The sequence below is a fragment of the Solanum stenotomum genome, chromosome 1, assembly GCF_019186545.1.
Source record: "Solanum stenotomum isolate F172 chromosome 1, ASM1918654v1, whole genome shotgun sequence".
NCBI classification, from domain to species: Eukaryota; Viridiplantae; Streptophyta; class Magnoliopsida; order Solanales; family Solanaceae; genus Solanum; species Solanum stenotomum.
The window spans coordinates 24,922,359-24,941,737 of NC_064282.1; the positions used below are offsets into that span (position 1 = coordinate 24,922,359).

A 19,379-nucleotide genomic window follows, 5' to 3' on the forward strand; every position below is an offset into this window, starting at 1 on the left:
GGGGCTTTCTTGTTATTGTTGTCACATATTTTTGTTGCATTACAATAACATGTTTGGAAGAATCATATCTAAGTTCTTTGACCTTGTGTAGTGACCTTTGTGCGCGCTTGTTCATGGTGGTTAGAATATGTTTCATGAAGTGTTAATGAATTATGAGAAGTTCTGCATTTACTTCCTAGCAAATGATTGAGTGTGCTTTCTAATTTCAGTTTTTGAGAATGTAGATTCATGGATCTTGCTCTTTGAAGAGGAATACTCAGTGTGGGGAGTTTATTTGCTAACAAAGGATGGATTCAGGGAAGTGTACATCTAGAAATGGTGCTTCATCATCAAATATGGCACATACAAGCTTCCTGAATAGGGTATACACAAAATCTCTCTTCGAAGAAGAAGAGAGATTTGCTGAACTATCCACAATAAAGGATGTAAATATTGACCTCAGAGAAGTTTATTTTCTGATTATGCATTTTTTGTCATCTGGGCCGTGCCGAAAAACATTTGGAATATTCTGTGATGAACTTTTGGAACATGAGCTTCTGCCTAGGAGATATCATGCTTGGTATTCAAGAAAAGGTGTACTCAGTGGAGATGATGATGACGATGACATTTCTTTCCCTCTAAATTATGATGATCTGATGCTAAGGTGTGCCTTGTAAACATATTTCATGTTTTTCTTCTTGTTGAAATTAGATATGTCTGCTGCACTTTTGTGTGCTGGTGTTTGCTTTGAGCTCCAGTCTCATCAGTGATGAGACTGAACCTCATCACTGTCATATCTGTCATCTGAGACAACTTAGAATAGATCAGGTCCAAACATGTTGTATTGAGCAAGCTTTGTATTCCTTCTTTGGGGGATCTTTCGATCCACAGAATAATAGATATGGGAAACCTGTGTCCTCTCTGCCCCACTTTATGTGATGTTGTTCCGCTTTAAGTTTTAGATTGATTCAGTTGTGAAATAAGACGACATGTGATCTAGGAAATAGTTGCTTCAAAGAGAAATCTCCCTGGATACATCTATTCAATTCTTTTATGAATTTATGTAAATATATGATAATTTAATTCTGGAAAAGAATGTCAAGCTATTCTGATCGAGTCCTATAGATTTTAAACTTTCTTTTAAAGACTCAATTATGAGTTCTTTGTTATAACCAAAAAATCAATTATTAGTCACTTTTCTATTATACTAAATAATGCTTTCTCACTAGAACCTTTTGCTTATTTATAATTGAATTATTTATATTTAATGATGCTTTCAAAATGGTTGTTGGGCTCCTGGGAAAGTTGACCTGGTTAACGTGCCACAATATCCATCTGTTTCTGCTTAAATAGTTAATTGATATTCTTGATTCCTTGTGTTGTTTAAACCTTTAGTTTGCTGATGATAGGTATCCTCATGTTGAAAAAGATCACTTAGTAAAGTTGCTTAAACAACTGCTGCTGAATTCGGGTCCTCCTTTGCAATGTGGTGGGGGAGATTCCCCTGGTGCTGCTGATGTCCCCACGCTACTTGGATCTGGGCCTTTTTCTCTTTTGACTTGTAAGTAGTCTTATGAGGTCTAAGATCTAATATATATTCTCTTGGAAATTGACCTCGCATGTCTCAATTTCTCTTTTTCCTTTTTTGTTTTAAACCGACTCCTTTTGTCCTTGATTAATTTTCCTACTCTCTGTTCTGGCTTGTGCACTACTATAGCTTTGGTACTCGTTTTGGCCAAAAGTTACATAAACCTTTTCCCTGTACTACTCAACAATTCTCCAATATCATGTTACCAGATAGTGAACTAACAGGAATCCAAGCATATTACTAGATTAACTTTATCTCTCTACTCTTAGACTGACATACACTATCACTTAAACTATATCTTTGGTGGTATTTTGGCCAAAAAAAAGAAGCCACAATTTACTGAGTAGCATTTTGAGGATTGTATTGCATTTGAATTTGTGCCTTTCTTTGGCTTTATAAGGCGTCTCACTGAAAGGCGAAAACAGCTTACAGGTACTTTTTAAAAACTCTTTGGCTTGTATTCTGCATCTTTGATCGTGAATGATTCCTTTCATCAGTTTGTTCAAGTGAGCAAAGTTATCCAGGAAAGCCTTCCAAACTACGAATTCTTCACAAACATCCCTTGTTTGGTCATTTGCACTGTGATCTCTTCTGCACATTGTCCCTCTCCCTTTTATGTTGTCTCTCTTAAGTAGCATGACATATACATTCTGTTGCCACTTTAGGTTTTCTGTTTGTCTAAGTTTGTATATGTGATGAACAGGTGAGCGAAATAGAGTCAATAAGCAAGCACAATCCCTTCCTTCATACCTCCGTTGGCCACACATGCCGGCTAATCAGGTGCATGGTCTAACTTTAAGAGAGATTGGAGGAGGTTTCCCAAAACATCATCGTGCTCCATCTATCCGTCTTGCAAGTTATGCTGTTGCAAAGCCGTCAACTATGGTCCAAAAGATGCAAAACATAAAGAAACTAAGGGGACATAGGGATGCTGTTTATTGTGGTACAACTTTAAAACTCTTATTGTATATAGGCACTTAAAAGTTTTTCTCTCAAAATGGGTTCTTGTTCAGGGATTACATTTATGCTCAATAAAACACACTTTTTCTGCTATACCTAATATTCCAGAAATTGAATGCCACTAATATTAAAGGTAGCTGTTTCTTTTTTCTTAAATCGTAGCTACATTCAATAGCTTTTTAAGGTTTATCATATTAGAGATATAAAGGGTTGTCTGTCAAGAAGACATGTGAACCTTCAGCTCAATTAGAGATATAAAGGGTTGTCTGTCAAGAAGACATGCGAACCTTCAGCTCAATTTCTCTGCCTATTCTCTGTTGTGTAGCAATATTTGATCGCTCAGGAAGATATGTGATTACTGGTTCTGATGATCGCCTCGTCAAGGTTTGGTCAATGGAAACTGGATTATGCCTGGCTAGTTGCCGAGGACATGAAGTAAGTTCATTGAGATATGCTCCCAATAGTGTCCTCAATTTTAACTCTTCCTTATGAATAGTTACTCTTCGTTTGTACACTTATTTGCTTGTCATGCTAATAGGGTGACATCACTGATTTAGCCGTCAGTTCAAACAATGCTTTGGTGGCATCTGCATCAAATGACTACAGCATTCGAGTTGTAAGATTCTCCTACCACTTGACAGAGATATCTTCTTGCTTTCTTTGAAGAGTAATAATTTTGGGCTTGAAGATCTCCTCTGTTGAAGAGTGAGCAGCTTATCTACTTTCTCTGTACTTCAGTGGCGCTTGCCAGACGGATTACCTATTTCAGTTTTGCGTGGTCACACTGGAGCTGTTACTGCCATCGCATTTACTCCAAAAACTAGCTCTGTGTATCAGCTTCTATCGTAAGCTACCTTTAAGCCTTGATCCTTATTGTTGCTCCTTTCTCTTTGAAGGGACATGATGCATTATTATGTGTAAGAGATTTAGCCCTATTTGATTAAGCCATACAGATTAAATGTGGCTTATGGAGTGTTCTAGAAAGGATAGATGGTTGGCATCTCCCCCGACAGGGATGGGAAACGCCTTGGGGCTTTACCTGTTACCAGACACATCCGGTTAAGGCTACCCACTTCGGTGGATCTTACATTTTTAAAAGTTGCCAAAAAAACAAAAACTGTGGCTACTGGCGAATTTCAGAATTTGGAAATTAGGAGTATCTTTGTACTCTGAGACACGACTGCTGCATGGGTGATTGTGGTTTTGTATCTTTCTAGTTTTACAATTAATATTTAGTAGGTGTTTGGACATGAATATGATAGTTCATGTAGGAAAAGAAACAAGTAATAGTTGGCCTAGTCAGATTTGAGGTTGTTCTAATGCATAGGTCATAGTTCAAGTAGGAAAAAGAATAGATGGAGATAGTCCGAGTACGAAAAGGGAACAACTGATAGTTGAGGTGTGAAACTCGCGTAAATGTGATAGATCAGGTGTGGTTTTGACAACTAACTCATAAATAAATTAATATTAGTTACTAGCTATTCTTTATTATAATTTTACCACATGGTACAAACAATCTCTTCACATCGATCATGAGTCTTTTTTGGCAAAATTTAAAGTATGGGTCTTTATTTGCAAAATATAAGCTTATGGGTCAGGTTTTAATTTAAGAGCAATTGAAGCCTTTTAGGTGAATTTGAAATCAAAATTCAAAATGAAGTTGGAGTTTTGTTCAAATGTCATAAGCAAACACAAATTTTAAATCAAAACCTTCAAATTTCAAATCCAAATTGCATGGCCAAGTGGCCCCTTAAACTTAGAAATGAACTTCATTCGATGCCTCAATCTCACCCCTTTTTGCTAGTTTTGTTTGTCTAATGAATCCTTTTTCAATGAATGTTGTCTTTTTCCTTATGTAGTCAATTAATTAGTGACAATACATCTGTAAAAGCTATTCTAGCAATTTGTGTGATACCATCTGTCTTGAAGTAGAAAATGTAAAAAGAATAGCACTCTGTTTAAGAGAGAGGTTATATATCCTTCAGTTGACATAAACAGCTCCGTTTCTTCTCTTCACTGGCTCCAACTTGTCACTCCCGAAAATCAACAAAAGCTTTAGCTCTTTGGCATTCCAAATCTGCCTTTTGACGTATCTGATATTATCTATGGTGAGGCATTGTGTACCCTTCCACCTTTGTCTATATGGTTTCGGCATCCAAATTGCTGTGTTTTAAAGTTTTTGTTGCTTCATCATAATCAGTCTTCTTAACTGAAGTGGACATCACCAAGCGATAAGCTTCCCTACCCTTTTTTTACCCCTCCCTAGATGCTCCTGCTTTTTGTTACTCCCTTGGTGACTCGAACCCACAACCTAAAGTTTGAAGATGGAGGGTGTTTACCATCTGAGCAACCCCCTCTTGTCACTTCCCTACCTTCTTGAATATCATTCCTCATGTTGAAATTTAACTGGTACGGGACTTCCTCCCAGTTTTTCACCAGGATCATCATGCCCTACCTCCAGTGTCCCTTTCACGTTATATGTTTATTTGCTTCCTTGTCCTTTCATGGTAATATTAATTTTTTTCTTGAATTTTAGCATCTCCAGAACTTCTGTGGAACCTTGTACTAAACTGATTGAGGTCCATTCTGTTCCACCCTTGAGAAAATGGAGGTTGTTAGGAAACACACTTGTCCCTCATTGGATGTATAAGAGTCTCCAAGGAAATTGCTCTCTACCTACTCTATTACCATCATCACTCTACCTTGTATTTTTGAGAATGGTAGCATGTTTTATAAGTAGCACGCAGGCTGTGCTAGGGCCATCTATACAGATTTCAAAAGAGCAAAAAAATCATAGCTATATTCTATCTCCTATTAGAAGGGTCCTGTGACATCTATCATATCAGAATCTCTACCTTCTGTATTGCTTGAAACATCTTTCTCTACTCAGCCCATCGAGCCCCTCTACGATTCCTGCACTTTCTCTCAATTCAGCCGCGCCAATAACTTTGCTCTAGCCTCTACATCCACTCCGCAACTTGTTGCGCCTATTAAAGACAAAAAAAGGAAAAAAAGAAGTCTGCAATCCACGCGTATAGCTAGAATGGGTTACACGTGTGCGAGGATGTTAGAGAACACACTTGTCATTGTTTATTTAAGGGTTCCCAAATAAATTCATAATATTTTGATCCACTCTACATGTTTGTATTGACATTTGGGGTTGGATGTTTAGATTGTTTCACTGAGGCGATTTAGTAAAACCAACTAATTGACCCTTTTACGTAGTAGCCATGCTATGTCCCCTTGCTTTACTATTTGGCGTATCTTGTGTTTGGTAGAACCTTAGGAGCTTCCATCTCAATGTGAGTTGGTACTCAACTTGTTTCCTCATGAAATAAATATTTGGTCCGACTTTCCCCTTTTGATTTTTTTTTTTTTTTAAAAAGAACTGGTAATGTTGTATTCTTAAGCATTAATGGTATGTTATGCTGGCAACCTCCAAAAATTGTGACCAAAATGCTAATTACAATGAGCCTAACAAAGCTACTATTTGAATTCATCATTACAAGTTCTCCTTTACACTAAAAATAATGGGTTGTGATGCAGTTCCACAAATCTATCCTCAAAGCATCTTACATTTCTCTCTCTCCACACTGTCCATCACCATATGCATACTGGGATTATTCTCCACCATTTCGTTTGATTTTTGCTTCCCCCTCTCCTGATCCAGCAGCTCAGAAGGTCTGCTGTATGCTCTGGCACTGACCACTGGGTTTGTGTGAGACTAAAGAAGATGGACCAAAGCTGAGAAGTGACTTTGCAGTGTAAGAAAATGTGGCTGTTTGTCTCCTCTGTTTATTGCCCAAGAAACATCTGGATGCAAATTGCATCCCCCTTCTTTTTAGACTCTCATGTGTCAGACAAGCTTTCCTGGTCACCAGCCAAGGGAAGCACAAAATTTATGTTGGAGTCCAATTATTCCGAACCTGCCTCAATGGCCCTATCTAGCAACCTGGATTCTTCAATATATTCTTCCTGTATAGCTTGTTTACAGTGAATTTGACATCTTTTCCATGTTTCCAGATGATAGTATCAGGGCTCACATTGATACCTTTGAAACTACCAATGTCTTGGAGCATCCTTGCCATCCTGGCCGGCATATCTACCTCCCAGTCATTTAAATGCCTTCTGAAACAGATATTCCACCCTTGAGGGGACCAATTGTCACGATTGCTGTATAAAGGAACAAAGCTAGATAGGAATTCATCAGGGACTCCTGACCATTCCAGGTATCCCTCCAAAGGGAAATTTTGTTGCCATTACCAATCTTGTAGCAAAATGATCTGAAAAACCATAGGGCCTTGATGGACTTCCATATTGAGACGCTATATGTAGTTGTCACCACCAGTGACTGATTTGCCCATACTTAGACTGGATGACCTCCTCCAAAGTGCTTGCTCCTCATCAACAAATCTCCATAACCATTTCATCATTGGTACTTATTATGAAGTGCCAGGTTCCAGATGCCTGGATCACCAGTTTCTTTGTTTAGTTGAACAGTCTTCTGTTTGACCAGATGGTAACCCTTGCCTTCCTTGTTTCCCAACCACAAAAAATTTCTTCTTAATTTGTCTAACTTTTCTTCCACCTTAGAAGGGATTGGGAATAAATACATGACATGTGTTGGCAGTGAGTCCAGAACAAAGCTATCAGAGTCAATATTCCTCCTAATGAAAGGTATTGCGATTTCCAATTTGAGAGCTTCTTCTCTATTTTTTCCACTATCCTGTCCCATATTTCCAACTCCTTGTGCTCATTGCCCAAAGGCATGCCCAAGTAGGTTGTTGGTAAGTCATGATCTATCCTGCATCCCAGAATGCTAATCAGTCCCTCCATATGTGTCACCTCATTGATGGGGAATGAGCTGCTCGTTCTCGAATTTACACAGAGTCCAAAAGTAGCCTCAAATGCTAAGAGAATCATCCTGATATAGCAATTTTGTTCAAATGCAACATCACAGAAGATGACAGTGTCATCAACATAGAGTAAGTGACAAATTTCCATGTCTTCACCCAACCTGCTGCCTATCCCGAAGCCATTCAACCATCTCTTCTGGACTGCAATTCTCATCATGCTGTTGAAGCCTTCCATGTCAATAGTGGAAAGGAAAGGTGAAAGAGGGTCACCTTGTCTCAGGCCTCTTTAAGAAGGAAAAAAACCAATAGGTTCTCCATTTACCAGAATCGAGAACCTGGCTATTTTGATACAAAGTCCAATCCATTTCAACCACCTCACACCAAAGCCCATATGTTTGAGAATCCCAGTTGACATGGTCAAAAGCCTTTTCTATGTCTACTTTGCTCATAACACCTATAAGAGGAGTATATGTAATCTGTCTTTCTTTGAAGAATGCCATCTGATGGTTGTTAACCTGTTTACACACTGCTTTTTTCAATCTTTCTGCCAATAATTTAGCAATGATCTTTTGGACTCCACTTATGAGGCTAATAGGTTTGAAGTCCCTGAGTTCTGAAGCTCCTATCTTCTTAGGTATGAGGGGGAATGTAAGAGGGTGTTTGGATTAACTTTTTAAAAGTAGCTTATATGCTAAAAGCTAAAAACCATCAGCTCAGAATATCCATTTTTTGTCTTTTAGCTTAATTTTATACTTTTTGACCTAAAAGTATGTGCTTAAAAGCACTTTTTATCTTTCCCAAACACCACAAAAAATAAGAAAAGAGCTTAAAAGCCAAAAAACACTTAAAAGAAGTTTATCCTAACACCCTCTAAGTAGCATTGAAGCTCTTTTCACACACAGGATGAGAATGGAAGTGATGTAAGGTATTCATGATATCTACCTTGACCAGATCCCAAAAGGATTGGTAGAAGCTCATTGGAAACCCATCAGGACCAGGTTCCTTGTCATTGGTACACAGTCTAATTCAGTCAATAATCTCCCAATATGTATCTTGTTCTGAGAGTTGGGCTAAAGATATTTGATCATGACCTTTAGTTGGGATATCTTTGAAGTCAATAGATAGTGGAGAACGAAAACCATAAAATGTGTTTCTTCACATCTGTAATCGTGGTGGACAGATCTATCTGGTACAACCTATGCTGATGTGAGGTAGCAGGTACTTGGTAGAATAGTCGAGGTGCGTGCAAGATGGGACACCATCATTATAAAAAAAAAAAGATAAGTGGAAAAACAACAGGCCTATGCTGACCTTTTTTTATTTTTAATTGCTTCAGCTTTTAGTTTTTTCACATTTCAAACAATTTTTATGAGGACCATTATTTGATACACTGGTTTAATAATCTTTTCAAACATTTTCTTGAGATCTCTACATTGGATCAAATTAGGCCATGTATTTTGGAGGGAGGGAGTAATATCATAGAAGAAGCTAACATGATAGCAGAAGAAATTGAAGGAAAATTTGTGGTCTAATCCATACCTGTAATTTGATGGGAACTAGGTTCTCTGTACCTATAGTATATTAGTAAGCTAGTTATTCTAGGATTTAAATTTATTGTTCGTTTTGTGAGTGGTTTTATATTCTTTTGTTGTCCCTGTTCTATGAGATTATAGTTCAAATTTTAGTGATGTGATGGCAAATACTGCTTACGAGGTGTGTACAAAAGGCAGAGAATCTTACAACAAATCATGATTCTCTACAAATTCATCTAGTCATCAGCAATAACTGCATGAAAAAGAATCAACAATGACTTGATTATCAACAACACTCCAAAAATATGCAAAAATAAAAATGTTCCACTAATCTATATCCCAAGAATGAAATGGGGAGAAGATTCTGGCACAAGGACTATCTGCAATTATCCTTGTGCATTCAGATGCCTCTACATTTTTGAATACTTCATCAAAATATCTATACAAAAGAGTATTCTACTTCTTCAGATGCTCTCCCGTTTCTCACTTTTACGTTCACTTATGTGGAAAGCAAAAAAGGAGCTACTTCGCTTGCTCTACTTCTCCTTCTCTTCCTTCAGGTGTTAGATCCTATAAGCACCTCCCGCAGGCTCATCCTTTCCAATCCGAACATGCTCCACAGCAAGGTCTTGTAGTCATTACCTTATTTCCTCTTTTACCATGTGGTACTTTGTATATTCGATAATTATAGAGACACCTATACACAGGTTTCAATTGATCGCAAATGGCTCCTAAAATATTACACAAAATTGTGCTCTTGTCTGGTTATGGTATACTGCCACTATATATAGCTGTTTGCTCTTCATAATAGTGGAAATCTTACATCACAATTTTTCGTTTTAAGAGACTCTTGAACATATTATGTGAAGTTGTGTGCTGGTCGTGCATGTTTTTATATTTATGTTTAAGGCTTAAAGCAAAAGATAAATGTACTAAGTTTTTTCTTATAATTTATTTTTTAATTCCTCTATAAAACTTCCTTTGAGTTAGTGGCCAACTCAAAGCATTAGATGAAGATATGGAAGCCTTAGACTAAGGTGTACAAAGAATAAAGAGGGTTAAACTACAAGAAACCTAGTAAAGATTTTACACTAGGTTGTACAATTAACAGAAATCATTTTTATCTATTTTCGTGTCTGTTAAAGTTTCTTGCCAAGTATTATGGGGTTTCTGGTAACTTGCTTTATAAATGTGTGACTTCCTTTCCTCGGGTTTTTGTTTCCTACTGGTAGGTCATCAGATGATGGAACTTGTCGCATTTGGGATGCTAGGTCTTCTCAATGTGTTCCACGTGTTTACTCGCCAAGACCAAAGGATAACGTTTCAGGTTAGCTGAGAACAAGTTATTTGTCTGATAATGTTCGTGCTGTTAGTTGGCGAGTCTCTGTGTGGATTTTATTTTTATGCAGTGAGGAGCAGTGGTACCGCAGCAACCAACCTTCAGTCCTCAAGTAATACATCGCATAGCCATCAAATTTTGTGTTGTGCATACAATGCCAATGGAACTGTCTTTGTCACTGGCAGCTCTGATACTTTAGCAAGGGTATGAACAAGCATCAAACATTATGCTCTATTATAACATTGTCAAATCTTCATTATAAGATAGCAGGGATATGAGATTTTTTTGTTTCCTGTCAATAAGCTCTTAGCATAGTTTACCTTTTTTTTGGTAAGGTAATATTGATCAGTCTTCTTAGGATCGGACTGATACAAGAGATGTTCTGAGCTTCTTTATCAAAGTCCTCTAATTAATGTTTAGCTTACTTATGGCATAACACATGTTTGACAACCTAACAATAAGAAATTTCCAGTAACGGTTAAACATAGAGTTTACCGTATGAAGTATGCAAGAAATGTTAAGAATGTGAAAGTTTTTGGTGCATTTTGACTTTTCAGTGTATTTTTTGTTAATGGGATGATGAGATTGTATGGAATCACAAACATTATCCGTCTTCAGGTCTGGAGTGCTTGTAAATTCTCCCCAGATCACCCCGAGGAGCTAAATCATGAAATAGATACATTATCTGGTCACGAAAATGATGTCAACTATGTACAGTTCAGGTTGGTGCAGTCATGTTGTCACCCTTAAACGTGTTCATCATTATCTCACCTTCTATTCTTTTGTGCAGTGGCTGTGCAGTTGCTTCACGATCTTCAACTTCTGATTCCATTGTGGAGGACTGCATTCCTAAATTTAGGAATTCTTGGTTTGTGAACATCTTTTTTCCTTGTTCCAATTATTTCAAATTATCCTAATACCAATAAAGAATTTAAATGGCATTATATCCTTCTTATCAGCTATAGTTAATCATGGTTGAACATAAAGTAGAGTTTGGTTGGTCAACCTGTTTGATGGATAAAGTTGTGTTAACTTGCGTAAATGATCATGCTTGTTAAAACACAATTTTCAGGTTTAGCCATGACAACATTGTCACTTGTTCCCGTGACGGAAGTGCAATTATTTGGACCCCAAAACCACGCAAGTCGTCCCATGTAAGTTCTTGACTTCAAAATTTGGTTTCTTTTTGTGAGAAATAAGAGAATGAATACATGCACAAAATTATGCCTGTATGTTTTTAGAGGGATACTACAGAATGTATGCTCAGCTTTACTCGAGGTGTTAGACACTAATTCATCACACCGTTACATCTGTAAATTGGGACCAAGTCTAACTGACCTACAGTATTGAGACATATCTCTGTGCTGGTTCTTTCTGACTATTAATGTTCTAATCTGTTCAGGGAAAACATGGACGTTCTTGGGGTAAGGCATATCATCTTAAAGTTCCTCCGCCACCAATGCCACCACAGCCTCCTCGAGGAGGGCCACGGCAGAGATTTCGCCCTACTCCTCGCGGTGTTAACATGATAGTGTGGAGCCTGGATAATCGCTTTGTACTGGCTGCTATCATGGGTATTTTATCTTAATTGCATATTTAGTTCAAATGCATTAATTTGTACTTTTATTTGGTTAAAACTATTTTAAATATGATTATGGGATGAAAGTTTCATTTCTTGCCCATAATAGTTTGGTCTTTGTGAATTGAAACATCTTGTTGTTGACCTACTATACAGTAATTAAAGATGATGCTCAACAGGCATGACACACATTCACAAGCCTGGTTAGTAGGCGTTTCTCATGACAGTAGTGAATAACTCATGCTGATAATGAGTTAATAAATAAATTTTATTTATGTTATAATGGATCCAAATTATATCAGGATGATATTGACAGCGAATACTGGTGGTATGGATATTTTCTTACGTTACAGATTTATTGTTGCCTTTAAAGCCCAAATTTTACCCTTTTTTCACACACCCTATCGAACTTTTAGTTCTAGCAAGTATGTCGTAACTACTGTATAATGACCTTCAACTTCATGTTAAATCTTTTTTCTGGTTTGCATCCAGAGAAGTCTGTTGGAATAGGTAAAAAGTTGTTGGAATATTTGGTTGGTAAATTGTAATTAAAGTGCATTTGAGGTAGTTTCAAGATATTTAAACATAGGAAACCGATGTCAAGTTGATACTATTCTAAGACATGTTGGTGCCTGGCATGGGCTTAAGTTTACCCCCATCAGGGTAATGCAGCCATGGTTGAAAGAAAAAAAGAAATAATGCTGTCATGTGAAAGTTTTGAAAAGAAATGCTTAGGAAACTTATTTTCTACTGCAAGTAGAAAATGGTGTGAGCTCAGAATAATTGGGGTGCCTTATGGAGGGTTATTCCTCATGAGCTATTAAGTATAGCATGAATCTAACATGGCTTAGAAGTTGTAGATTGACTTCCCAGTATATTTTCATCATTCATCAAAGGAGCTAGGAAGCATCTCTGTAAGAGTTTACTCTGAGAGTCATCCGGGCTGGGGTAGTGGCTCCCAATTCCTAAAGGGTTTGCTCATGCTGGAGGGAGCATCCCCACTTAGTGATCGTCCGCTAGTTCACACAATTCCGAAGAAATTATCATGGATGAGCCACATGCAGGGAAACTTGGTTGAATAGTTCCTGTTCCATTCATGCTACTGTTAGCTTATGTGCTATGTCTAGTGGCCGGTGAATCTTACCCAGTATCGGAAATTAGATCAGATATTTCCTCGATTGACGAGGGTCCAGTCATATCTGAATGGATCTTGTGTTTTTCTTGTTTTCCCATGTGTGCGACTAGTCAATTCCTGGCAAACTGGACACGTAGAAGTGCGAATATTTCCTAAGCACCTGCAAGGCTAACAACACAAAATTGGTTCATGTTCTTCCTACTCGTTGAGTGTCAAACTCCAACATCGTGGGTTTTGAAATCAAGGTCTTCTTGGTTCCTGTTAGAAAGGAAAATACTTCCATTTGGGGTTGTGAATGAGTGAATTCAAATTATGTTCCTTTTGTTGAAGCAGAGAAATTATGGTGCTTGAATTTGAAATTTTCAACTCATAAGGTGAACTTATGCAGATTGCCGAATTTGTGTTTGGAATGCTAGTGATGGTAGCTTGGTGCACTCCTTGACTGGTCACGCACAGTCTGTAAGTTATCTGACTATGGTTAGGCTGATATTTCTGAGTTTTTTTTTCAAAATGCTTGCTTAGGCTGGTTATATGTTTTCACGTGTCATCTTGGTTAGATATTTTTGAGAAACTTCCACTTAAGCTCCATTTCGTTGCATGTGTTCACTGGTTATTTCTTTCTCTCTTGCTTCCACCATTGTCTAATTTCTTGGTCAGGCACTATAAAAGAGTCATGCAATTCTTTAGGGTGGTTTATTTTCACTTTCTTGGTCATAATAAACTTTAAAAAATGTTAGTCACTCAATTCTGGTACTATTCTTAATATGACGACTCCACCCCTTCACTCCATCCACACCTATTGAAAAACTTATATCTGGTGTAATTGACACTTTGTGTTCGACTCTTGCAGACATATGTTCTGGATGTTCATCCTTTCAACCCCAGAATCGCAATGAGTGCTGGTTATGATGGGAAAACCATCCTGTGGGATGTAGGTTTCTGGTTCTTTTGATTATTGTATCACATCCTTTTACACAGGTATTTCCATTTGTTGAACTCTTGCTATTTCTATCTCCAGATATGGGAGGGGATCCCCATCCGCACATATGATATAGGACGCTTTAAGTTGGTTGATGGAAAGTTTTCACAGTAAGTAGTTTAAAGAGGACATAATAATATTTCCTGTATCTTTGATATTTGACTTATAAAGTTTGTTTGTGTATATAAATGGTGGTTCCTTAATGTACTTCAAATTTTAGACATCATCAGAGCTTCCTGATTTGGGGTCATAGAAGAACACCAATCCTATCATGGCTTCAGAATTAATTACTCATTCTGTTCCATTTCCCATTAGATTTGCTAACTGGTGCAAATGCTCTTTGCTTTATTTGAAATGTTGAAGTTACTTATTTGTGTTGGATGTGCTGTTTCTTTGTGAAAAGGGATGGAACATCAATTGTTCTTTCTGATGATGTTGGACAAATATATTTATTAAATACAGGCCAAGGCGAGTCTCAAAAGGATGCTAAATATGATCAGGTATATGAGGCGGTTTCTTTCATTCTCATCATTGTTTTAAGTAGTTTACAGTTACTGTATGCGATCTTGAGGCTATAACTTTCAACAGTTCTTCCTTGGGGATTACCGGCCCCTTATCCAGGATGTGCAGGGGAATGTTCTTGATCAGGTACCTTTAGTTTTGACATACTAGTTCACTCCGTCAATTCGGGATTATGACACATTTTTCTTTTTTGTCCTTTCCAAAATTTATTTCCTTGATGTCATTCTTTTTTCCACCCATCCCATTAAAAATAATATCATTGACATTATTTAAGATTTTGTATGAAATCTTTTCAAATGATTAATCCAAGTTTGAACTGTTACACTGTATCTAAATCCGTTTAGTTATCTTTCCAAAAAATTTACTGTTAATCTCTATAGTTAAAGTAGGTCATGCAAAAAAAAAAAGAATTAGGTCATTTTTTGTGACGAAGAGAGTTAAAAGATTTATTCTTTACCACTTTTAAGTTCTATCATTTGTTTTTACTACTTGAGAAATTTCATATCAAACTTATCTGGGTAATACATGGATGGGCCTATCTGTCAGCTACCTACAGCTGTTCCATCTTGTATTAGTTTTCCAAGTTTTTTTAAGTTATGAACAACAGGCATTTTTTACCTGTTGCAGGAGACACAGTTAGCTCCATATCGGAGGAACATGCAAGATCTTCTTTGTGATGCAAGTAGATATTCGTTGCTTTCGTCATTCGTTCTTTTTACTTTTTTGGTCAGTTTCAAGAAGATGGTAATAAATGTTTTTTTTCTTCCAAACATGGATAATGGGAATACTAGGTATGCTTCCATATCCTGAACCATATCAGAGTACGTACCAGCGCCGCCGCCTAGGAGCTCTGGGTACTGAGTGGCGTCCTTCTTCAATTAAATTTTCTGTAGGCACAGACGGTGGTTTGGGCCTAGGATACCAGGTTTTACCAGTGGCTGACTTGGATATAATAGCTGAACCACTGCCGGAGTTTGTGGATACCCTTTTCTGGGAGCCAGATAATGTTATTCTGAATGATGAGACTGATTCAGAATATAATATGAATGAAGAGCTTTCTGCTGAAGGAGAGCGTGAATGTTTAAGAGACGGCTCTTCTAGTGGTTCAGAATGTAGTGAAGAACAGAAGATGAGACGGAGTCGGAAAGATAGCCTACGCAGATCAAAAAGGAAAATATCTGTATCAGAAGTAAGCATCTACATTCACAAACAAATTACCTATTTGCTTACCCTGGCTGAGCAACATTTGCATCTTTTTCAGGTGGAAGTCGCATCATCTGGAAGGCGTCTTAGGAAGAAAGTTAAGGATGATGATGTTGGCACTTCATGTAGAAGTCTTAGAACTAGGAAATCAAGATATGGGCAGAAAGCTACCACTAAAAGGAAGTCATCTAAACCAAAGTCATTCACATCTCACCGTGGAGCTGCACATCCTGAAATTGTATATCAGCAATATGACATTTCTTCAGATGATGAAGATGAAGCTAGCTCTGAGGATGATTCATTGGAAACTGAATCATTAGAATGTTGGTCAAGCGATCAGAATATTGCATCTGATGACAAACTGACAAGCACACCGCGGAGCTATCCAACAGGTGGAGCTATCGATGTGCCTCCTAAATCCACTGAACCTCCGACAAATGGCGAGAACAAAAGGAGATTGGTCCTGAAATTGAAAATCCGTGATGCTAATAAGCTTGAGCTATCAAAAGACACTGCAGCTCAGTGTGGTGATCAAGCTGATAAGCCATGTTCTTCTCAAGCTGGTGAAGAGATAATTGAAGATAATGTGGTTAACCTAAGGTTAAAGGAGCCAGGATCATCCTCTGCAGACAAGATTGGCATGAAGCTGTTTGGGAAATACAGTAAAACTGAACATATGGTTAATGACAAGGAACCCAAAGATGTTTTAAATGAGCAAGTCGATAGAAAACCTTCTGCTGGTCCAGATATCCAAAATCTGGCTCTGGCCGATAATTTAATGGCCGAGGCTCAAACGAATCTGGGACAATCTGAAGCTAGCAGTTTGCTTGCTGGAAATGGTCCTGGAGATGCACTGTGTTTCTCAGGAGTTGCTAAAAGTTCTTCATTATTGCACTTGTCATCATCACCCAGTCATCAGCTGCAGCAAATAGGTGTTGGTCCTGGTGCAAACAAGTTGACTACCACCGATGACAATCCTGAAGTAAACCTCAAACCTAGAGTGAAGCCAACCATAATAAAGATAAAATCAAAGAAAATGTCCAGGGAGTCTCAAACTCATTCTGAGTTTAATCCTCCTACAGATGCTTATTGTGGAGATGAATCAACATCTAAAATCTTTTCCCATTTGGAACAAAACCAAGTTCCAGAAACAGGTAATGGCCCTGATAGATTCAGTCAGAATTTGCATTGGGGTGTACTGATGGATGATTCTGTTGGCAGAAACAAGTCTCATGGATCTAGAAGCGGTTTACGTAGCAGTCATGATATTTGTGAAAGTGCTTCTAATGCTTGTAATGATCATAACGAAACAGGTTCTGAATTCCCTCATGCCGCGACTGATGCAGCACGTAGAAAGAGATCCTTAAGATTTACTGCAATGTCAAGAGACGCAGCATTCGGGAAAGATGACCTAAAAATAAGAGAGAGCCATGTAGCTGTAGGTTCATCAAGAAACACCGAAAAGCCAACCAAGAAGGCTACTGGTTCTCCGCCATTAGGATGGACTTCAAGTAATGTGTTCAAGTGCCGGTCATCTAGAAACACTAAAGAGGGTTCTTCCAGGGATGAAAATATGTTTTCATCTGGAATGAGCTCGAATGAGGCAGTGAAAAAACTGAATTGGTTGCTATTGTCAGAGCGTGAAGAGGGTTACCGCTACATTCCTCAGCTAGGTGATGAAGTAGTGTACTTCCGACAGGTGCATTATTTAGTTTCTATTGGTTAATCATTGCCTCTTCTTTCCTTTTACCGCATTTTGTTTTTTCATGTAATATTTTCTGTTGCATTAGTGATTTCCAAATCGAGTCATTAAGCTTTATTTGATTTACACTTGGTATTTCTTGACATTAGGGGCATCAAGAATATATAGAATATAGTGATTCATCAGAGCCTGGTCCTTGGACAAAGAATGCAGCTGCAGTCCAAGCTGTGGAAATTTGCTTGGTAAAACATCTTTCATATGCAACTCTTCCTGGCTCTGGTGAGAGCTGCTGTAAAGTTACACTTCAATTCATAGATTCCTCTTCCCCTGTCTCTGGACAGAAGTTTAAGCTTACACTGCCTGAACTAGTCAACTTCCCTGACTTTCTAATTGAGAGATCAAGGTATGAGACTGCAATGGAGAGAAATTGGTCGTATGGAGATAAGTGTCTGGTTTGGTGGAAGGATGAGAGTGAGCAAGGTGGTAAGTGGTGGGTAGGTGAGGTAGTTTCAGTGAAAGCCAAGTCTGACCAGTTTCCTGATAGTCCATGGGAAAGATGTGGTATCCTATACGAAGGTGAAGTAGAACCCCATCCTCAGAGTCCCTGGGAACTACATGATGTAGATAGTTCATGGGAGCAACCTCAACTTGACTTGGAAAGCAAAAATAGAGTGTTGTCATCTGTCTCTGAACTACTGCAGTCAGCAAGCAGAAATCAGGTTTCAATCTTTTAAATTGTCCTGCCTTAAATTAACAATTGAACTTTGTAGGTCAAAGCATCAGAGCTGACCCTGTTATGCATGTTACAGGATAACTTTGGGATTCTAAAATTGAAACATGTTGCTGTGAAACTGGACTTCATGAATAGGTACTCTTTTTAAATTAATTGTGTTTCTTTGAACTTTGAAGAAGTTGAAGAAATTCCATATCGTACTCAGATTCCCCCCTCCCTCCTCCCTTAAAAAGAGAAGATAAGAAGTTAGAAGTTAGCCTCTTATGTTCCTCTTTATTATATTCTCTTTAGACTTTGCAGGGGTTTCAATTTCCTCCTTTTTTTTTGTGGGGGTGGGGGGGATGTTTTGTTATAATAACTTTTTCGCTTGGCATGCACAATTATTAATGGACCCAACACGATAAATGATTTGCTCTTTGCAGGTTCCCTGTTCCTCTATCACCTGAAATAATCCGGTTAAGGTTAGAGAACAACTATTATAGAAGCTTGAAAGCAATGAAGCATGATTTCTCTGTGATGATAGCAAATGGTGAGGCTTACTTTGCCAAAAACAGAGAGCTTTCACTGAAAATGAAGCGTCTTTCAGATTGGTTTACCAAGAAATTATCAAATTTATGAGGGCATGCTTCTCCTTAGCTTATTAGTTTTCTTTCCTTCTTCCAACTGCCTGGCGGATCCAATTTTGTGGAATGGATCTTCAGTGCTTGGGCTCTGGAAATGGTTGGTCTCAGAGTCTAGAGTTGTCTGTTGTATTATTTTGGGGGGTTTGGAGTACAGTTTACACCAAGTAGAAATACTATGTGGAGATACAGAGAGGGGGCATTCTTTTTTTTTTTTGCATGTTTCTTCTCGAGAATGTTACTCAGAAAACAGGATTATTTTGTTTACTTTTACTATACTTTGAGATTCCGTCAGTCCTTTGTTGTTTCGATTCGAATAGCCAAACTTCCTGAATGAAAATTGAATGTAAGCACAGCTTAATCCATTACATACAAGACCAGCAACAAGAGAAAATAATGCTTGTATTAGTTCTGGTATTACTAATTCCTTGTTTAGCATATTTTTTTCAATCTATGTATTAACGAATTGGATGGAAATAATCCCGTGTCTAGTTGAATATGAACAATTCCGTTAGTAGTCTTACCACTATTTTGATATCAATTTTATACAACATTAATATAAAAAAATAATCTTGTAATTAACTATCCCGTGACAAACTAATCAAATGACTTACCCTTCTCCATAGATCTTTTCCCAAGTCCTTTAAAGGCT

The 19,379-nt window shown here is 37.8% G+C and overlaps 1 protein-coding gene and 1 non-coding gene across 4 annotated transcripts in view; both read left to right on the plus strand.

Annotated features, from left to right (window-relative positions):
• Positions 1-19,173, plus strand: part of LOC125853144 (uncharacterized) — a 24,947-nt gene extending 5,774 nt beyond the window's left edge. For 2 of the 3 annotated variants that reach the window (XM_049532824.1, XM_049532818.1), the window contains exons 2-24: positions 225-643; positions 1,389-1,540; positions 2,271-2,510; positions 2,853-2,962; positions 3,066-3,143; positions 3,266-3,372; positions 10,148-10,242; positions 10,325-10,458; positions 10,873-10,976; positions 11,045-11,122; positions 11,327-11,408; positions 11,657-11,828; positions 13,357-13,427; positions 13,819-13,899; positions 13,987-14,057; positions 14,351-14,447; positions 14,536-14,595; positions 15,097-15,151; positions 15,261-15,658; positions 15,731-17,371; positions 17,524-18,093; positions 18,184-18,242; positions 18,530-19,173. In XM_049532824.1, the coding sequence (XP_049388781.1) occupies positions 288-643; positions 1,389-1,540; positions 2,271-2,510; positions 2,853-2,962; positions 3,066-3,143; positions 3,266-3,372; positions 10,148-10,242; positions 10,325-10,458; positions 10,873-10,976; positions 11,045-11,122; positions 11,327-11,408; positions 11,657-11,828; positions 13,357-13,427; positions 13,819-13,899; positions 13,987-14,057; positions 14,351-14,447; positions 14,536-14,595; positions 15,097-15,151; positions 15,261-15,658; positions 15,731-17,371; positions 17,524-18,093; positions 18,184-18,242; positions 18,530-18,725 (5,007 nt within the window). In that variant the 5' untranslated portion in view covers positions 225-287 and the 3' untranslated portion in view covers positions 18,726-19,173. Of the gene's footprint in view, positions 1-209; positions 644-1,388; positions 1,541-2,270; positions 2,511-2,852; positions 2,963-3,065; positions 3,144-3,265; positions 3,373-10,147; positions 10,243-10,324; positions 10,459-10,872; positions 10,977-11,044; positions 11,123-11,326; positions 11,409-11,656; positions 11,829-13,356; positions 13,428-13,818; positions 13,900-13,986; positions 14,058-14,350; positions 14,448-14,535; positions 14,596-15,096; positions 15,152-15,260; positions 15,659-15,730; positions 17,372-17,523; positions 18,094-18,183; positions 18,243-18,529 lie in introns of those variants that run through there. The other variant, XM_049532833.1, reaches the window with a different exon arrangement.
• Positions 3,500-3,623, plus strand: LOC125854033 (U6atac minor spliceosomal RNA). Its single transcript, XR_007445329.1, has one exon. It is a non-coding gene; the product is annotated as a U6atac minor spliceosomal RNA (small nuclear RNA).
• Positions 19,174-19,379: the final 206 nt, after the last annotated feature.